The following is a 21,334-nucleotide window of genomic DNA, read 5'->3' on the forward strand; positions in this document are numbered from 1 at the left end:
ATGGGGTATTTTTTAAGAATGTGGAGATGACTTCTCTTGTGGTTCAGATGCAAGTACCAATCATCTTCCAGTCAGCAAAGAACAGGCAACAATTTCTGCATACTGTCAAGACACAGACTGATAAACTCTGGGACCCAAGCTCTTAATACTGGCTTCTTGGAGTTTTTTGTGGTATTTGGTGGTGGAGGTTTCTATAGCTGGACTTCTCCGGACACAGTTCAACATCACCTGATTGCATACTTCTGGATTTGCCTCTAAGAAAATCTATCTGCAATGCTGTACTGAGAGCTTTCATTTTTGTGAGAACATAAATCCAAGTTGTGGAAGAAGGCCTGCATATGCCTCTTCTGTCCTTGAAGAGACTGGTTACTTTTACGAACTTTCTCTATATGGAGACAGCCTAGGATCAAGCTAATGCTGCCTTTATTGATGTGACTGTGAGATAAGCTGCAACCAGACACATTTGGCTGTGAGCCCTCATCTGGAGGTGCATTAAAATCTTGCAGCTGTCTGTGGGATATTGTGTTAGTGAACTGAGTTTTGCCCATATCACTCCAGAATCAGGGCACTTCTGTCAACAAGCCTAAGAGCCCTCTTCCTGCTAATGTCTCTAGAGAATAAAGCTTGTGAAGCTTGCTGGTAATCAGGGGTGAAAATTCTGTCAAGTTTCTTGGCATGGGTTTCCCAGCACTGTACAGCAGGCTGTGTTCTGCAAGAATATTCTCCATCCATTTACAAGCAAACTGCTTGTCTTTCTCTTGTAACCAAGTATACCTCTACCCCGATATAACGTGACCTGATATAACACAAATTTGAATATAACTCGGTAAAGCAGTGCTACGGGGGCGCGGGGCTGCGCACTCTGGCGGATCAAAGCAAGTTCAATATAATGCGGTTTCACCTATAACGCGGTAAGATATTTTGGCTCCCGAGGACAGCGTTCTATTGGGGTAGAAGTGTATATAAGACCCTCCTTAAAAGTATATTAGGCAGCTATTTTGTTTTTTGACCTATTTAAGGTAGACCAGTTTTTCATCAACACCTGGGTTTTTGCAGGATTTGAAGCATTAAAGCCCTATTTTACGAGCATTAAATAAATAAATAAATAAATAAATAAATTAATGGAGATATCCCATCTCCTAGAACTGGAAGGGACCTTGAAAGGTCATCGAGTCCAGCCCCCTGCCTTCACTAGCAGGACCAAGTACTGATTTTGCCCCACATCCCTAAGTGGCCCCCTCAAGGATTGAACTCACAACCCTGGGTTTAGCAGGCCAATGCTCAAACCACTGAGCTATCCCTCCCCCCATTGTAATCCTGACAGACTGATGGGAGGGTCCTCCTCTTTTTGTGAGCTCAGATCTCTCACAGGGACACTTTCTGGTGGTGGTGACTACTGCTGTTTACTGTAGTGACGATTTAAACAAAATTCCGCAGGGATATGGAGACATCTTTGAATTTCTTCAAAGGTTATAGAACTCAGTCTTTTATTTTACTTGGTTCACATACCTATCTCCAGGAGATCCACTTGGAATTTTTCTTCCGAAATCCGTATCCAGTGGGCTGGGCTTTGTATCCAAGAAAACAGTGTCTAAATGACTACATGCATTTCTTTTTGCTACAACCTAGTAGACTGCAACTTCACTGCTTATCTAATCAGAAGGAATGCCTGCTTCTGCAGCCAATCTCTGGTCTGCTTCTGGTCAGGAGACTTATAGAACAGCGATGAGTTCCATGTACACTTTTATGTACTTACTTTTTTGTCTTGAAGACAAGTTTAAGGCTTCATTTGTTGGTGTTGGAGAACCTGCACCCAGGGCAGGGGAGTCCAACAATCTAGTCCCCTGGTTTATTTCTGAATGGTTTCTCTTAAGTTTCTATCATAGGTGCTAACTCCGTGGGTGCTCCGGAGCCCAATCACTGATTGGGGGGGGGGGGAAGAGGAGTGCTCAGCACCCACAAGCCACAGCTGTTCGGGGGGCCCCGGGGCTGGCCACTGATCAGCTGTTTGGCAGCTGGCGGGAGGTGCTTGTGGAAGGGTGGAGAGCAGTAGATAAGGGGTCTTGGGGGAGGGGGTGGAAAGGCGGGAAGAGATGGAGCCGAGGGCAGGGCCTTGGCAAGGGGTGGAGTGGGGGCGGGGCCTCAGGGTGGAGCAGGGATGGAGCACTCCCCAGGAAAAATAAGTCGGCACCTGTGGTTTCTATATTTAAGTTTTGTTATTCCTCTATTTTAAAAACAAGACTTATGTACCTTGAAAAAGTAAATATTGATGCCTCTCTACTGCACTGGTTTGTTTTTTCCATTGATAATTTTGTGACGCTACTTAATTGCAGACAGATTCCCTGGAACTTTCTAGTCTACGAGTAGAGCTTTCTCTCAGAATTTCTTTCAGGAGGAGACTATTTACCTATAGCCATTTTTGGTCAACGTATATTTAGCTGTGACGTATCACTTACTCACATCCCTTCAGTTGTTGGCTCTAAATCTCTTTAAACTACACACACAATGGGGAAATACATTTCCAGCTTCTTACTAGAAAATAATTGAACATCAGGGGCACTGTGTTTTTTACTTCAGGATAGTGTGCAGTACATTCTACTGGAGCAAGCTGCTCAGACTCGAACATTGAAGACTCCTTTTGGGAGCCTGTATTCAAGAGTAGTGGTATGCTACAGCTATTTGTCTTTGGAATAGAATTCTAACTATTTTCAGCCACCCTTGACTAGTGGAAGTTTGCTCAAAGATTTTGTCCATTTTGGACAGAACAAAGTTCTTTGCCTGCATCTTTTAAAGTTAACAGGTATAAGTTATTGCAAAAACTGCTTCAAATTTAACTGTAGTATTTTCTGCTGAGTAAATTAACTTAACATTCCTCAAATGATCATGGATTACCAGATTGCTTAGAAAAATAATGTAATCTTGTTTCCAAAAGTAAAACAAACTATGTGTGCCTACTTGTTTAAACACTCCAAAGTTTAGTGTCTTGCCAAAAAATTCTGCTAATACACAGTACCAGGCGAGCTATATAAAAAGCTGTCCAAATTGCTGACATACCTAAAGACCATGATCCTTCAAGGAGCTCTGTATGAAGCATGTACCCTAGCAAGAAGCTCTATTGAAGTCAGTAGGATCCACCGGGATGTGCGGGATCTGCCGGTACAGCGCTCCATGCATCATGGGGCCTAAGTTTAGCTGTGGAACAATGCACAATAGTGCAAACAATGGAGATGGAAGGTGGAAAGGAGACTGCTTACAGATCAACTTGATTTAGGTTTGCATGTGCTGAACACATCTTGAAGGCCTTTAGTATTGTTTGTAATCTAAAGTACTCAGTGTAATTCTTCATTTTCATTAGAAATAAGAGTACTTAAATCTTAAAAGGGACTCCTGAAAAGTGATAGAAACCTTTACCTGCCGCTTTCTCGGCTATGTTAATTGTATAGATCCACTACAATTCTTGTATGGGAAAGTACCAGTTTTAACATATGGATGAAGAGCTGTGAGGGTGTTCTGATTCTGTTCCACTTTAGTAACAGGGATATTACTGACCCTTATTAGTGGGGATGTTACCCTAAACTCAAGGGCATCTTTTGTTAATGATAGCAGCTGTCTCAAGTGTAAATGCTTATACCATGTGACTGAAGATTTTCAGTCTACTTCAACAGGAGGTTTTATGAAACAATGCAAGAGTAGGTGGTGGTGTATATGCCAGACTTCGAGTGGTGATGTCATGACTTCACACACTTGCCAGATGGGCTACAGATATTCATTCTTCCTTCTGCAAAGTTCATTTCAGTAAGACTCTACTTCACAAGCTGACTTTTGAAGTCTGGCTGTTACCTGGACTGGACTGAAACCCTCTACATATAACTTGTTTTTTTTTTTTCTCTACCACTGATACGACAAGAAACAGCAACTCATTTGGAAATATATTTCAATATCAGATTTTAACCTTCACGATCACTAAGCTTGCTTAGTTAGAGACCTTTTGGCAGAATTAGCTAGTCTCACAAGTTCTCTATGATTATTCTAGGTGGGCAGTCATGGAATTTTCTGTGTCTGACTGCTATGCCAATGCTGAGATCGTAGTTCAGTTTCATTATTAACCAGTCTCTGTACTGAACCCAATTCTCATGTTCCTTTTCCTTGCCATTCATTTCCAAGACTACCCGCTGTACTCTTAGTTGTTGTGATGTCTTATTCCTTTTATAAATCACTATTACGATCTCTGTTAAAGTCCCTCTTTATAATACTATCTTGCTGTCTGTATTGGTAGCAAGTTTTACTCAGTCTTGTATTTCTGGAGCTTTGCCAGTAGCGCTTTTGTCTGTGGATTTATTTCAGCATATTGTCCTTGATGGGAACTATTTCCTAGTAGCATTTTTTTTATTTGCTCAAAACAGATCTATTGGTTCTACCATAGGCGCCGACTCCATGGATGCTCTGGGTCTGGAGTGCCCACGGGGAAAAAGATAGTGACTGCTCAGCAGCCCCGCTGATCAGCTCCTCTTCATTCCTCTTCCCCCCAGTCTTCCTGCCCCTGGCGGGCCCCGCTAATCAGCTCCTCCTCCTCCCTCCCAGCTTCTCCTGCCCGCTGCAATCAGCTGTTCAGCGGCGTGCAGGAGGTGCTGGGGGAGGGGGCAGGAAGGGAGTTTGGAGGAAGGGGTGGAGTGGGGGTGGGGCCTGAGGCAGAACAGGGGTTGAGCACTCCCCTGGGAACAGGAAGTCAGCGCCTCTGGGTTCTACCATTTACTGGCTTTCATGAATCAGTAATGGATGGTAAGTACCTTCTGAGGTAGCTGTTGAGCAGCAGTTTGGAAATGTTCTAAATATAGGATCCTCAAGTGTTGTTGAATACTGGTCTAAATTTTCAAGTGACTAGTAATTTTTGAGTCTTCATCTTGATGATGTCTTTTTAAAGAGTCCTTATTTTTAGAAGGTGAGTGCTTGGCACTTCTTGATAATTGGGTTCCATTAAGGCACCTCAGATTGGGTTTACAATGACAAGTTGCTTTTAAAAATTTAGGCCACAATTTGAGGCATTTAATTCTTGTTATAATCTCTTACAATCTTCCATGTTTAGTATACATATCTCATTATGAATACTTTTTGTTACGCTTCAATGAGATTTAACTTGCTATGTGTGATTTAAATGACATTTCAAACTTTGAAGTAATTTTTTGGGTCTGTTTGTCTTACAGGAAAAAACTATTTTATTGCCTTATGTAGGAAATGACAGGTCCTTTTGAAGATAAGAAATCCATCTTTTGGACAGCTAACAATGAAGTGGATTAAGGGCCAGATTTTTAAAGGTATTTAGGTGCCTTAAGATGCAGATAGGTGCTTAATGGAATTTACAGAAGCATCTAGGTGCCTAAATACTTTAAAAAAAAAAAAAAAAAAAAAAAAAAAAAAAAAAAAAAAACGAAACCGCCCTCTTTTCCCCCCCCCCCCCCGGTTATTAGTCAAGAATGCCAATAGAATGTAAACAAATTATAATGGATGTAAATTTGTTTCTTTAATTATCAAAAGCAAGAAGTGTTTTCAGCACTGACAAACTCTGGTTCACTGAATCAGCTTCAACATTTATAGAACCACCAACTTTAAACCAGTATTTCTGACTCAGATTTTGTTTGCAATATTCAGATTTTCATTAGCTAGAATAATGGAACAGAAACACAAGTTGTAGTAATTCTCAAACATGACTTAAGTGTAAGTATATTATTTCTTGTATTTTGAAATTGACTTTGATTGCTTTTCAGTAATTCACACTGACGCTCAGTGCCCTCTTGCATTCTGTGGCTATACTGCTAATTTCTTTCAAGATGTTTAATATCTTGACATTCTGGTTTCATTGAAAGGCAGCACAGTTTCCATAAAACTAGAATATCCACCCAAACAATCCTTGACTATACAGGGGAACTGCCTATAGGGCAGTGGATTTCAGGAACTGCAACACTAACTAGTGTCATCCAATGGTACTGATTTTTCCAAAGTGAAAATGGGAAGTGGTGACTATGGAAAAATTGCAAGAATCCTTATCGGAAGTGCATACTAGTGAGAGTCTTGTAGCTGTTTCCTTAAATAAGGATTGCATAATGAAAAGAAGCCTCGAAGTCTTTTAGTTAATAATGTACAGTATTGTTTACATAAGCAAATATAGCTCTCTAAATTGACTAACTTCAAGATAATACAAAAATTATTTTGGTCTAGGTACTTGTAATAGGTTCTGTACTCAGAACTGCAGTAAGGCTGAAATTAATCCTTTCACTCCTGAAATTGGATTTTTCTAGCATCGTTTTTTTTCTAGCAAAGGATGAATTTGAACTAGAAATTGAACCAGAGGAAGGGTTAGATAGAGCAATAGTACTAAAATTTTGCAAAGTTAGATTTGTTAAAGATGTGATTAGCTTTTCAGTTGTCTTAATATTTTCTAAACTATGCAAAATAAGGTTGCCAAAAAAGTCCTGGATTTTCTCTTGGTGTTTGTCATCTTTGTTTCTGTACATACAACAGCGGTTTCAGACAATCATTGTAATTCTTTAATGTTCCTTATGTGTGTCAATTAAAATATTTTGTGAGTGCAATCTGTTTGTACACTTATATTTGAAGCACACAGTGCATCAATTTGAAAGCCTTAAATTTACAAAAGACTGAAATAGTTCAACTATAATTGGGGGTTAGAGGTATGTTCTTCCCAGTAGCAACCCTACAGCTAATGCTGAAGGCAATTCCAGTTTTACTCTCATCTCTTCTATCTCACTCTTTTAGTGCTGAGATTCCTTAAATGTTATCAATTGTGGATTAGTGATTGGCTATATCATTAGTAAATGGGGAATAATTTTGCAGTGGCAGGAAGACTGATTACTTGACTTAGAAGAATTTTTCTATCTCTGGCATTTGACTCTGTTCAATTCTAGAACAGATTACCTTATCCATTAGAAAGGAACAAAAAAATTGAAACTTCATGGAGACAATTTAAACCAGAATTTAGAGAGCATAGTTGTGTGAAAAGATGTTCCCTATACATAACCCTTAAATGACCTATTATGTGCCCACAAACACAATATCAGAGCACCAGATTATTGGTAACACAGCCATCCACTTGATTGACATCACTTCCTGAAGGCTTGTGGATTTTTTCATCCCAGTAGTGACATGGCCTGCCTTTGCTTAACAAAAAAGGAAATTTTCTCACTAACCTGAAAGCATATTCTTAAATGTACTAATTAAAGCTAAGGATGAGCAAACCAACTCTATCAAAATAGGAAACCAGACCAATTGTTAATTGCTGTAGTTAATAATCTGTACCTGGCTAAGTAATTCATTCAGTACTGACATGTTCTATAATAGACTTGAAATTGTACTGCAGGTGGAAAGGATGGTCTACATTTTACTTCCATCTGTTTTCCTAGCAATTGGTCTTAAACATGCAGAAGGGAAGGACAGATGGTTTTAATGAGAGCATATTTTTCTTGTAAAATTATCATACATCTTGTGGAAATATTTTTGAGATGTTGATATCCCAAATGCTGGCTTAAGTTTAATGCTGAAGTACAGTATTGTGATTGAAGAACTACTTCCTAGTGTGTAATCCATCCCAAATTGTGCTACATACTTTCTTAGTTCCATTCCCAACCTTCTCTACCCAAAACAAAATATAGTTGAAACTTTATCTGACAAAACAGCTCAAGCCAGAAACATGAAATTACTACTAAAAAGTCTTTGAGGAAAAAAGCCTCCATGAAAGAGAATTCATATTTTTAAAGATGTAGATGTTTTAAAGTCTTCCGGTACAAAGTGTCCTACAAATGCTTTCTCTTTTTTCCAATGCCCGTTTTTAACTAGGGTAGAATATTGGATGTGAATGGATGAGAAAACCTCAGTGTTTAGTACTGTCTTGTTTTAAATGTCCCTTTCCCTGAATATTTAAATGCAAAAAAGTTTTACATTATATCCATATTAGGGTGTGAGATCAGCAGGCAGTTTGCAAAGTGTGGGATGTGTGTGGGTTTGAAAAGTTTTGATATATGCATAAAGCTAGTCAGGATTGACTTTTTTTTAATTTGGAAAATGATTCATTAGAGAAGTATTGGTTTCAATAAACTCTCATTGGGAGAAATTCCCAGGTCCAGAAGGAATTTCTTCTCAAAACCAGGGAGCAATACCCCAGGATGGCCAACAGGCTGATGGTTAGGGCATCTGGGTGGATAGGTGGGGGACCAAGGACTTGAAACGGGGCCTAACTTGGGCAAAGCCAGGACTTGAATGGGAGTCTCCGACTCCCCATATGTATGTCTCTAACACTAAGCTTTTGGCTATTCTGGGGGTACACTCTATCACTCTGTTTTTGCTATACAGCAGAACAAAATCATTTCAAAACCTCAAGTTTTTATTATATGGAAATGTCTTCTGGCCAGCCCTACTTAAGAGCACAAGTCCCAGTGACATTCAATGGGGGACACGCTCCAATTCAAATTACTCATGAAAATTCCACCAATGGTTTCTAACAGTAAGTTGGCTTGTTTTAGGTATGTAACTTCCACTGACTTCTAGAACTCTAAACTTCAAGATATTACTGTTACATGTACGCAAGAAATTACTGTTGAATGTGAAAATTAAACTTCACTAGTTAGAGTTGCTGTTCTATTACATAGGTGGGTTCTTAGCTTCAGTGGCAGACGTGCACTTAGGATACATAAGAACACCCGTACTGGGTCAGACCAAAGGTTCATCTAGCCCAGTATCCTGTCTTCTGACAGTAGATAATGTCAAGTGCTCCAGAGGGAATGAATGGAACAGGTAATCATCAAGTGATCCATCCCCCCGTTGCCCATTCCCAGCTTCTGGCAAATTAAAACAGACTTGTCAATGTGTACATCTTTTTTCTAAAAGAAATAACAAACCTTTCTACATCTTCAAATGTTGTGTTGGTTTTAGGCTGACTCCCTCAACTCCCCTTTTCTTTAGCAGCTGTAGAATTACGTAGAGGTACTGTCCTTATTAATATTTCATATCTGACTTAAGGGACTGAACTGTTTGGATCCAAATAAGACTTGATGAATACGGTGAAAGTAATGTACAGCTTTACTTGTATCCAGTCCCAATACAAATAGCAGGCACATCAAATTTCTCTGAAATATTGCACATTTTCTCTCTCCCCTCCCCACTCAGAACTTTTGGGATCAGCCCAAAGCTGAGGCTAGAATTACCTCCAAAACACTCAAGTTTATGTGAAAGGCCAATAGCTGCCACATGCCTCTCAATTATATTGCTCACTCTCCAGGGGCTGACTGCTCAGAGCAGTAGGGCTGTTTCCATTTGTTAGCATGCATCTAGGCTCTGGAGTTTACTCTTTTCTGTAGATGCTTAGCTCCAGGCTATAGTGCAAAATATTCCTAGCCTATGACTGGCTGTGTGGGAAATGGGTTTAGGTCCCAACTTTCTCTGGACAGAGAGGACATCTTTTGAACCCTAAACTGTTGTGGGGGGGAAGAGTGCATATCCCACAATGGCCTATCTTCTTTGCTCAAGAGGGGAAGGGAAAGAACATTCACCACTCTATAGTTTTTAAATATTGAGAGAAGTGATAAACAAAATTTTCCCAGCAAACGTTGTTCGTGGAGTCTGCAAAGCTTCACTGTGGGCTCTGACTGTCACTATTGTTGTACTTGGTGGGAGGAGTCCTGCTCTTTTGCAAACATGGATGAATTGTCACAAGGGAGTACAAAAGAATATCATAAGCGTGTAGGGAGAGAATCAGAAAGGCTAAAGCACAAAATGAATTACACCTAGCAAGAGACATAAAAGGCACTAAGAGGAGGTTCTTTAAATACATTAGGAGCAAGAGAAAGACAAAGAAAAGTGTATGTCCTCTACATAGTGGGGAGGGAACTAATAACCAATGACATCAAGAAGGTGGAGATATTCATGCCTATTTTGTTTACCTTAACTAAAAAGGCGAGTGGTGATCAGATAATATTAACAAGAAGGGTGAAGGAACACAAGCCAAAATAGAGAAGGAACCAGTTACAGAATGTTTAGATAAGATGGATGTATTCAAGTTGACAGGGCCTGAGGAATTTCATCCTCAGGTACTTAAGGAATTAGCTGAAGCAATCTTGGAACGACACCTACCCCAATATAACACAACCCGATATAACACAAATTTGAATATAACGCAGTAAAGCAGTGCTCCGAGGGGGTGGGGCTGCACACTCCAGTGGATCAAAGCAAGTTCGATATAACACTGTTTCACCTATAATGCGGTAAGATTTTTTTTTTGGCTCCCAAGGACAGCGTTATAGCGGGGTAGAGGTGTATTAGCAATTATGTTCAAGAACTCACGGAGGATGGGTGAGGTCCACAGGACTGGTGAAGGGTAAATGTAATACCTATCTTTAAAAAGGGAACAAGGAGGACTCGGAATTATAGACCAGTCAGCCTAACTTTGGTATCTGGAAAGATACTGGAACAAATTATTAAACAATCTTTGTAATTACCTAGAGGATAATAGGATTATAAGTAGGGCTGTTGATTAATCACAGTTAACTCATCAGATTAACTCAAAACAAAAATGATTAATTGCAGTTTTAACTATACTGTTAAACAATAGAATACCAAATTTAAATGTATTAAATATTTTGGATGTTTTTCTATATTTTCATATATATTGTATTCTGTGTTGTAATTGAAATCAAAGTGTATATTTTTTATTACAAATATTTTTGCTGTAAAAATGATAAAAGAAATAGTTTTTTTCAATTCACCTCATACAAGTACTGTAAGTGCAATCTCTTTGTCATGAAAGTGTAACTTACAAATGTAGATTTTTTTTTTGTTACATAACTGAACTCAAAACCAAAACAACGTAATACTTCAGAGCCTACAAGTCCACTCAGTCCTACTTCTTGTTCAGCCAATTGCCAAGACAAACACGTTTGTTTACATTTACAGGAGATAATGCTGTCCTCTTCTTATTTATAATGTCACCAGAAAGTAAGAACAGATATTTGCATGGAACTTTTGTAGTCAGCATTGCAAGGTATTTACTTGCCAGATATGCTAAACATTCGTATGCCCCTTCATGCTTTGGCCACCATTCCAGAGGACATACTTCCATGCTGATAATGCTCCTTAAAAAAATAATGCGTTGATTAAATTTGTAACTGAACTTCTTGGGGGAGAATTGTTTGTCTCCTGCTCTGTTTTACCCGCATTCTGCCATATATTTCATGTTATAGCAGTCTCGGAGGATGACCTAGCACATGTTGTTCATTTTAAGAACACTTTCACTGCAGATTTCACAAAACGTAAAGAAGGTACCAATGTGAGATTTCTAAAGATAGGTATGGCACTCAACCCAAGGTTTAAGAGCCTGAAGTGCTTTTCAAAATCTGAGAGGGATGAGGTATGGAGCATGCTTTCAGAAGTCTTAAAAGAGCAGCACTGCAATGCAGAAACTGCAGAACCCGAACCACCAAAAAAGTAAATCAACCTTTTGCTCGTGGCATCTGACTCAGATAATGAAAATGAACATGTGTTGGTCTGCTCTGCTTTGGATTGTTATAGAGCAGAACCTGTCATCAGCATAGATGCATGTACCCTGGAATGGTGGTTGAAGCATGAAGGGACACATGAATCTTTAGAGCATCTGGCACGTAAATATCTTGCTATGCTGGCCAGATCAGTGCCATGTAAACACCTGTTCTCACTTTCAGGTGCCATTGTATGCAAGAAGTGGGCAGCATTATCTCCTGGAATTGTAAACAAACTTCTTTATATTTAAATCAATATATTTGAAAATGTAGAAAACATCCAAAAATATTTAAATAAATGGTATTCTATTGTTTAACAGTGCAATTAATCATGCGATTGTCATTAATTTTTTTAATTGCTTGACCGCCCTAATTATAAGCAATAACCAACATGGAGTTGTCAAGAGAAAATCATGCCAAACCAACCTAATTTCCTTTGTTGACAGGGTTACTGGTCTGGGGGCTAGGAGGGAAGCAGGAGCCATGATATAACTTGATTTTAGTAAGGCTTTAATCATAGTTTCTCATGACATTCTCATAAGCAAACTAGGGAAATATGGCCTAGGTGACATTACCTAGGTGGGTCCACACCTGGTTGAAAGATCCTACTCAAAAAATAGTTATCAACGGTTTGCTGTCAAAGTAGGAGGGTAGAGCTAGTGGGGTCCTGAAGGGATAGACCTGATGCTGTTGCTATTCAATATTTTCATTAATGACTTGGACAATGGAGTGAAGAGGATGCTTGTAAAATTTGCAGATGGCATCAAGCTGGGAGGGGTTGCAAGCACCTTGGGAGACCAGATTAAAATTCAAAATGACCTTGACAAATTGGACAATTGGTCTGAATTCAACAAGATTAAATTAAATAAAGATAATTGCAGCACACTTCACTTAGAAAGGAAAAATCAAATGCACAGCTACATAATGGGGAATAACTGGCTTGGTCAGGGATCTCAAACGCAAATCACCACATGAGGCCCGAGGGCTGCATCACTTTTCAGACTACGATGCAAAAGTATAATAAAAAATGAAGAGTAATATAGTATGCTATTAAAAGTCTCCCCCACCCCTGTAATATTTCTCTCTGATTCACCTTTCCTTTCCTTCCCTCCCAGTGTTAAAGGAAAAGGGCTTTTCCCAGTGACTGCTGCTTTCCCCGCTCCCTTCTCCCACAGCGCTTCACACTGCGCATGGGATCAATGGGGATGGATTTCAGTGGTGGGTGTGTTTAGACTCATAGACTTTAAGGTTAGAAGGGACCATTATGATCATCTAGTCTGACCTCCCGCATGATGCAGGCCACAAAAGCTGACCCACCCCCTTTCCCTTGACTCAGCTGTTGAAGTCCCCAAATCCTGTGATTTAAAGACTTCAAGTCGCAGAGAATCCTCCAACCCCTTCTCCAAATCCCCGCCCCTTCTCCGCCTCCTCCACTGAGCACACCGTGTCCCCGCTCCTCCCCCTCTTCTCCCGGAAAGCCTAAGCACCGGCGGTGGAAAGCGCTGAGAGGTAGGTAGAGGAGTGGGGATGCAGCGCGCTGGGAGGGAGGAATGGGGAAGGGGGAGTTGCAGAGAGGGGGAGTCAGTGCCTTTGGCGGGCTGCAAGAACTGGCTCTGCAGGCTGGGTGTTTGAGACCCCTGGGCTAAGTGATAGTGCTGCTGAAAAGGATCTGGAGGTTATAATTGAATACCAGTCAACAATGTGATGCAATCATGAAAAAAAGGCTAATTACTTTCTGGGGTGTATTTACAGGAGTGTAGTATGTAAGACAAGGGGAAGTTCTGCTCTACTCAGCACTGGTGAGGCCTCAGCTCCAGTACTGTGTCTAGTTGTGGGTGCCACACTTTAGGAAAGAGGTGGACAAATTGGAGTGAGTGCAGAGGAAAGCAACAAAAATGGTAAAAGGTGTAGAAAACCTGACCCATGAGGAAAGGTTAAAAAAAATGGACATATTTAGTTTTGAAAAAAGAAGATGGGGGGAGGGAACCTGATAAGTCTTCACATCTGTTAAGGGCTGTTATGCAGAGGATGGTGATCAGTTGTTCTCCATATCCACTGAAGATAGGACAAGAATTAATAGGCTTAATCTGCAGCAAGGACGATTTAGGTTAGATGTTAGGGAAAATTTTGAAATAGAAGGATAGTTATGCTCTGTAATAGGCTTCCAAGGGAGGCTGTGGAATCCCCATCATTAGAGGTTTTTAAGAACAGGTTGGACAAACACCCTGTCAGGAATGGCCTAGATTTACTTGGTCCCTCCTCAGCGGGGGCCTGGGCATGATGACTTCTTGACATCCCTTCCAGCCCTACTTTTCTCTGATTCTGTTAATCCTGCTGGGGAGGCAGCAGCCCTTTACTCTTCTGAATGACTTAATATATACATGTATGAGGTTCTGTGCTAGCAGGCAGAGTTGCCAGCATGGAATACACCGCATAGCCTGGTGACTTCTATTTAAAAGAGAAAATTAGAAACTCATGAAAATGGGAATGTTATACCATTTTCTTTGAAAAGAGAACAATGTGGAAGCTTGGAGTAACTATTTATTAACATAAAGATAAAAGCAGTCAAAACCAGTACTTAACACTCACATACACTGACCATTTCTATGAGACGTATTTCTGTACAATAATTTGGCTGCCTTGAGCGCGCACACACACACCTGGCAATTTAGCAGGGCCACAAGTGTCCTTACGTAAGCTTGTAAAAATGGTTCACCAAAATAGTCACAAGGAGAGAATATAACACGTACATAATTTTTCCATATTTTAAAATGGAAAAGATTGTGCCTGTGATAAACAATGTTACATCACAGACCATTAACTGTAGCACCTATTGACTGGTGTATGGATGCTGTTTGAATGCAAATATAACATTTACCATTACTTGGACGCACAATAAAAGCTTCTAGTTGTTGTTCAGGACCCACCATGAAGCTGAAAAGGAAAAAAAAAAAATTTACTGACCAATCTTTATTTTATCTTTACAGTATTCCTCTGTCTTCCTCCCTTCTCCCCCAAACCCTTTCTTGAAACCCTAAATAGATTATCTATAATCTATTCTTCTGCTAGTCTAAAGAAATAGTATTAAACTGTTCTTTCTGTGTTCAGTTCCCACCAAAGATAATCGGAGATGTGCATTTTCTAGGACAGAACTTGCTTAATCAGGGGAGGAGAGTGGTAGTCCAGGAGAAGTTGGTGGGGGAGCTGAGCAGAACAGTGGAGGAGGGAGAGAGGGTTTTTAGTGCAATAATTTACACCTTTGTAGTCTAGCTTCTTAAATTCCCAATATTTGCCTTGGAGAAGGAAATTGATCAGAACGGAGGCTTCTTTTCTTAGATCCACCCAACTTTGGCCATGAAAGTCTAGTTTTCTATAATGCTTAAGACTGCAACAGTGGTTTGGTAAACAGTTTGTCCAAATGAATCCCAATCCCACGGCTCAACATCCAGTTGTATGGTACCAGTAACATAGTAGGTCTTCCCTCTAGCTATGGTCTCTCCACTGCAAGGCTCTTGCATGGAGGATGGGGGACATAACTGGTGATTGACCTTGGGGAAGATGTACTCTTTCGCAATGCCTTCAAAGCAAGGGTAGCTGAGTGAGGTGTCTGTCCACCTTCTTCATCAGCTGATCTAAAATAGGGTGTGAGGAACAACAGCCTCATTGGGCAAAAGTACCTGACCCAGGAAACTCTCAGTTGTGATTCCTGCAGATTCCTGTCCCAGTTTTAAATCAAAATCAGTGGTCGTGGACTATTTCCATAAGAACTGGATCCTCTCTTGTAGATTCACTGCCTTTGTACTTCTCTGTAGTGAAAAAGTATTTGGAATCAGCTGATTCCATTGGTCCATCTGAGTCCAAATAGCAGCCTGCATCTCTCTGCCCACACTTAAGCAGTTGGAATTGTATGGGCAATGAGGTGGAGCACTGTGAATGCATCATGAAGCACTGATCTTCGCTGAGCCAGTGCTGAGGCCAGACTCCTGCTTTATGAACATCACAGTCAGGTACATGAGTGTCAGTTTTGTTGCAAAAAGTGCTCCAACTGTGCTGGGAGTTCTGCCCTTTCCAATGTAGGGTAAGAAGAATTCATCAAAGTTGGTACTAAGCGGTTCATGGCAACCTGATAGAGAGCCTGGAGCAAGTGGGCTTGATCACTGATCTACCATTAATACCCAGTCACATGACATGGGTCAAGGTTTCAAAAGGGTGATGCCCTTGTCAAATGACAGTGATCAGAATCTACTGACTCCACTGGCTAGTGTTGCAAGGAGGATCCCAGATATCATTCCTGCAAACCCCTCACTCTTGTGAGTAGTACTTATCCTGGTGAGTATATTCCTATTGACATGAACTGGATTACTCACATAAGAGAAGGCTTGTAATCTTTATTGAGTCACAGATTCAGTATGTGACCTTGGAGAAGTCAGTTCATCTCCTTGGTCAACTCAGCTGGAAAATTGGGTTAAAAAGGATGATACTGAAAAGCAGGAGCTGTATCTGAGTTGGGCTTTTCTGGGTTACATCAATTACAAAATTGCAGTTGCTAGTAGCAGAGTTATTTCTATTCTTCACTGAGTTTTAAACCGGTCTCAGTCTACATTGTATGTGACTGTAACATAAAATATAGTAATTTCCTTACAGCCATCATTTTTGCTCTCTCTTAAGCCTTTTCTTTCCTTTGAATACAAATTTGTATGAAGATCCTTATGCTGCAATTACTGCACTTACTGAAAAACAACTTAACATAGGCATATATATTTCTAAAAGAAAATATAACCTATACATTGTGAAAATTAAACTATGCATATCCTAAATATTACTTTCCTATATTATTTTTGAGTAAGGAATTTATGTTGAGCAATACTCTGGTTGTCATGGTAATAATCTACCAGGAGGAATGCTGTAGACTAAAATCCCAGTTAAAAGGCAGAGTGCATGCTTTAAACATCATGTTTTAAATTCAATTTCAGACTCATCTTTATATTTAAACATTTATAAATGATATATACATTTGATCTGATTTGATGCTAAACATACTTTCCCCAGCCATGATTGGAACACCACTATTTCTTCTATCTCCAACCCTTACTGAATTCCAGTCCAGCTATTGGCACAATGTAGTCTGACGCTATCATGCAGAGGGAAATAGTGCATTATATTACTAAATTATTGAACCAAATTCTGCAGTCCTTTGTTAGGGTTTACTCATTCTTTACTCAGGCAAACTCTCATTGAAGTCAGTGGAGTTTGTGTATGGGAGTTTGCTTGATGGAAAAACCTCAGGATTTGGCCCAGTTACTCTACTGGAGAGAAAAAGTGGTCTAGAGGTTAGGTATTGGATAGGGACTGGCCCAATTCCTACAATAGGAGATTTGGGTTCAATTTCAAGCTCTGTCACAGATTTTCTGTATGACCTTGGACAAAGTACTTAATACTTAATGATGCTTGCTCCATTCATTGTTGTTCTTGTCTACGTAGACTGTAAGCTCTTTGGGACAGGAAGTTTCTCTTATAAGGTGCATGTATACCACATAGTACTAGGTGCTATTGTAATACAAATAATATTAATTGTAATTTGGGAATCTTCAGCACCTCAGCTTTTCAGAATGGAGTTTGGAGAAAAGTTGCAGGAAATATGCACAATTGGGTGGTAAATTAAGATCACTCTTTCGGTCAATGTAATACAAGCAGATGCGATTAAATTGAAATCTAGCTCTTTATCAGAAAGCAAACATATTTTCTGCCTAAATATTTTTAAACCAGTAGTGCAAAAACAGTTCAAAGCAACAGGATGTTACTATTTACAAAGGAACTCTTCATATTCTGGATATTCCAAAATACCATATTTGTTAGTTTAATACTTAATTTGTAATAATCTTACCTTTTCTCCAATAGGAGGAAGTATCGTGTATGTTCCTATTACTGATGTGTTTAACAATTGTATCACTGTATACAAACCCATGATGCTTAATGAAAAAGAAAAAAAAGAGCAGAAGAGAGCAAAACTACAAAAGAGTGTTGAATAAGGGAAAATTCTGCAGTTATTCCACATATGGAACATTCTAGTCAATGGGAAGTCTTCATATTGAAGCAAGTAAAGTATTGTGAAAAACTTGATAATTACCAGGTACTAGCATAGTTGTCATGAGTTCTGGAGTTTCCAAGAAGTCCACGTTACTCCTTTGGAATGTCTTGCTGTAGTTCATTTGGAGATGACTGTAAACATATAAGTGATGAGAATTTAACAAGATTTAAAAGGACTGAATATTTATATGGCTATGAAGAATGCCCAGAAATTCATAATTATAATTTAAAAAAAATCAGAAGGGATATTAAACGTGATTCAGGGCTTTAGTCAATCTCTAACTATTAGAGACCAGGATTAGACCTAATGTATGGGGCATATTATCCCATCTCAGCCTGCAGTGGCATTCTGGCATCTTCCTTGGCAGTATTTGGTACTGGAAACTGAACTAAATGACTCTTTGGTCTGATCCTCTATGGCGATTCGTCTATTCCAATGATGTTGAAGTGCCTTTTCAATTCTTCCTATTACTGTTGCTGAAGGTAAATGCACCTTCTCTGAACTCATTGGACTAGATTCTGTAAGCAGGATATTAGGCTACAGAAAACCCCAAAACAATGGATTCCATCTTCAGATTGGTGGGCCTGATCCTTTTTATAAAACTCAGTTCAGAATAAAATCTCCACCTCTTCCCACTTCCCTAAATCTCTGCCTCCAGCTGGTGGGAAATCCTCTGGGTGTGATATCCTCCAAGGTCCTGAAGAGTGACTGGAAGCCTGCTGGGCTTTTGTGGTAGGGGTGGGAAACCTTGGGGGAAGGCACCAGTGACCACTCACATGCCTAAAGTTACACATGTGCGTAAGTATATTGCAGGACTGCAACTTGTCTGTCTCCTTTTGGCTCCTTGTCCACCCTGCATTAGCTCTCTGCCAGCATCATTCTGATGACTCCTAACTCTGTATCTCTCCACCTTCAGTTTCTGTCTATTCACGTCAGACTATTGCATGTCTTTCCAATAGATATTCAAATAGTGTTTTAAGCTCAATGCAGAAAAAAGCTGAACTGTTATGAAGCATTCTTAATGGCATTTAATTGAAAAGTAGATCAAGTACATTAATGAAAGATATTTATATCTTTATATTCCAATACTTTCATGCAGTTATTTTCTAACCTTCTAAACAACCTGAAATGCAAAAGGTAATCTCACTACTTGCCTATTCCAGGCACTGCTGTTCTCCCAGAACTCATAAATGATGAAGCGGGATTCGCTTGAAAGCTTCTGTATGGAAACACTAAGAGTTGTAGGACAGAATTAGCAAGCCCACTTTTCCCAAACTACTGTACAGTGATTGAACAAAACTCAGTGATTTCTGTAAAAAGGATATACCTGGATTTTTCCTGAGGGAAAAATATGTGGAGTTAGAGGCATCTGTTTTGCTAATGACTTGAGCTCTTTTCTACTCTTATGTGTGATATACTGCATGGTATTTTTAAGCAGAATTTTTATTTATAACCTTTAAAATTAGAACTGTTATAATGGACTCTTATTTACAAAATTAATTTCTCGTACTGTTCCAAATGCTAGGGTACTTTATCTCAAAAAGCATGGTTCAGTATTATAGAAGCTAATCCAACTGTGCTGCACAGTAAAACAGCATAATACAGTGTTTGCCACAGAGAGCAAGTGAAGTAAGGACAAGATTTTCAAGAATGAGTAGTGACTTAGATGCCTCAGTACTTATGTGCCCAATTTGAGACGGGTTAAAAGAGTCCTATTATCAGAAAGGGCTGATTACCCACGCTCTGAAAATCAAGCCTCCTGGGTAAGGTGTCTCAGAGTGGGATACCCAGAAATTAAGGCATCTAAATCATTAGTCACTTCTGAAAATCTTGGCCTAAATTATGCTGCTTCACTTGTGCAGGTTCGTTTTCCAGGAGGTGAGAAGTTCATTAAAGCAGGATAGACCTTAGGTGTTTTGGAAGCAAGCAGCCATATGTGGCATAAAGATAGAATGGTCACTGGTCTGTTGCTCATACACTTTTTAAAACTATCTTTTTATCATGTATTTCTGTTGTGATAGCACCTAGGGACCCCACATGTAGAATAGGGTCACATTGTACTAACTACTGTACTAACAAACAACACAAAAACAGTCCCTGTCTGACAGCCCACATTCTCAGAAAAAACTCCCCCCCCCCCCCCCATGTATTGTCTACTTTTGGGTTTAGTCCTCCAGTTGTCTTAGACAGTTTGCCATGGATTCACCTACCAATCCATGGTGGCATAAAGTATCCCATGGAACATATGCCAATCCATCTGCTTTAGTGCATTCTATAAACCTCATACTCAGGAGCTAGTTTTCAAATACGTAAGTCTTGATATGATTTGTAATTCTGCATTTGGATGCTCAAATTGGCAACTGGATGTGCACTGCAAAAAAGGATACTTATAGATTATTTGAACATCCAAATGTGAGATGTGGAGATTTTATTACTTCTTTGTTTGAAAACTGTGCTCAGATTACACCCTAAACTGTAACAGGCAGTGAATCCACCCTGTTTCGTTATTTCCTGCTGCATGAAGAATAGAACACCGTACACTATGAAGAGGTGGTCAGTAACTACATACAGTAGCACAACAAAATAAAACATCCAGAATGAATCAGAAAGTGACCAGCAGGTGGCACCACTGGCATACCAAATATCTGCTAAATTGGGGAAACAAATCAGTTCTTCCTTTTTCTATGTGCTCTTTAAGTTTTATATTTTCAAACAATTTAGGATTTTTCTTATGACAAGCATGCAGTCAGTGTTACTAAAGAATGCTTTGGTATGTTGTGGACTCTTTTTTGTAGCAGGTACCATTCTGGTTTGCTTTTCCATCTCTTGGCCTTGTGTGATGGTACATTTGTCCATAACATAGTCAACCATTCCCAAATATTACAAAAAGTTCATATTTTCTTTCTCCAACTGCATTTCCATATGATGTCTGTTATAGTGAGTCATGTCCATTCCATAGAATCAGCTCTCTCTGATGGATAATTGTTCTGTTGGAATATGTTTTACTAGCTCCAAGCCTAAATTGATACTGTTCTCGCCCCACATTCACCAGGTTTAAAGAAAGCTATTCCAAGAAACAAGTGTTTATTGCTTCTCTAAACCTTGCTCTGACATGATTGCTATCTTTAAATATATTAGAGGGATTAATACAAGGGAGGGAGAAGAATTATTCCAGCTTAGTACTAATGTGGACACAAGAACGAATGGATATAAACTGGCCGTGGGGAAGTTCAGGCTTGAAATTAGACGAAGGTTTCTGACCGTCAGAGGGGTGAAATATTGGAACGGCCTTCCGAGGGAAACGGTGGGGGCGACGGACCTGTCTGGTTTTAAGATTAAGTTAGATAAGTTTATGGAGGGAATGGTTTAATGGTAAAGCATAGTAGTCAAGGAAAACCAAGCAATGGTAGGTAAATAGTATAATGGCTGACAGGGGTCAGGCTGGAGACTCTTGCCTATATGCTCGGGGTCTTACTGATCGCCATATTTGGGGTCGGGAAGGAATTTTCCTCCAGGGCAGATTGGCTGAGCCTCTGGAGGTTTTTCGCCTTCCTCCGCAGCACGGGGCAGGGATCACTAGCAGGAGGGTCTCCGCTGATTGAAGTCACTTAAAACAGGATTGGGGACTCCAACAGCAGAGTCTAGGGAAGGGGTAGGGACAGTTTTATGGCCTGTAGCATGCAGGGGGTCAGACCAGATGATCATAATG

At 39.8% G+C, this 21,334-nt stretch overlaps 2 protein-coding genes across 3 annotated transcripts in view; one reads left to right on the forward strand and one right to left on the reverse strand.

Moving 5' to 3' along the window:
* Window positions 1-21,334, forward strand: part of C2H8orf88 (chromosome 2 C8orf88 homolog) — a 56,029-nt gene that overhangs the window by 31,904 nt on the left and 2,791 nt on the right. The window contains exon 6 of one of the 2 annotated variants that reach the window (XM_054016605.1): window positions 5,202-5,344. The exons of the other annotated variant lie outside the window; for it this stretch is intronic. Coding sequence (XP_053872580.1) covers window positions 5,202-5,249 — 48 coding nt within the window. The 3' untranslated portion in view covers window positions 5,250-5,344. Of the gene's footprint in view, window positions 1-5,201; window positions 5,345-21,334 lie in introns of those variants that run through there. 2 annotated transcript variants of the gene reach the window in all.
* NECAB1 (N-terminal EF-hand calcium binding protein 1) overlaps window positions 14,066-21,334 on the reverse strand; it is a 128,722-nt gene continuing 121,453 nt past the window's right edge. The window contains exons 11-13 of the mRNA XM_054016602.1: window positions 18,780-18,857; window positions 17,665-17,756; window positions 14,066-14,471 (exon numbers count right to left, since the gene is read on the reverse strand). Of these exons, the coding sequence (XP_053872577.1) occupies window positions 14,443-14,471; window positions 17,665-17,756; window positions 18,780-18,857 (199 nt within the window). The 3' untranslated portion in view covers window positions 14,066-14,442. The remainder of the gene's footprint in view (window positions 14,472-17,664; window positions 17,757-18,779; window positions 18,858-21,334) is intronic.

Source organism: Malaclemys terrapin, chromosome 2, assembly GCF_027887155.1.
Source record: "Malaclemys terrapin pileata isolate rMalTer1 chromosome 2, rMalTer1.hap1, whole genome shotgun sequence".
Classification (NCBI taxonomy): domain Eukaryota; kingdom Metazoa; phylum Chordata; order Testudines; family Emydidae; genus Malaclemys; species Malaclemys terrapin.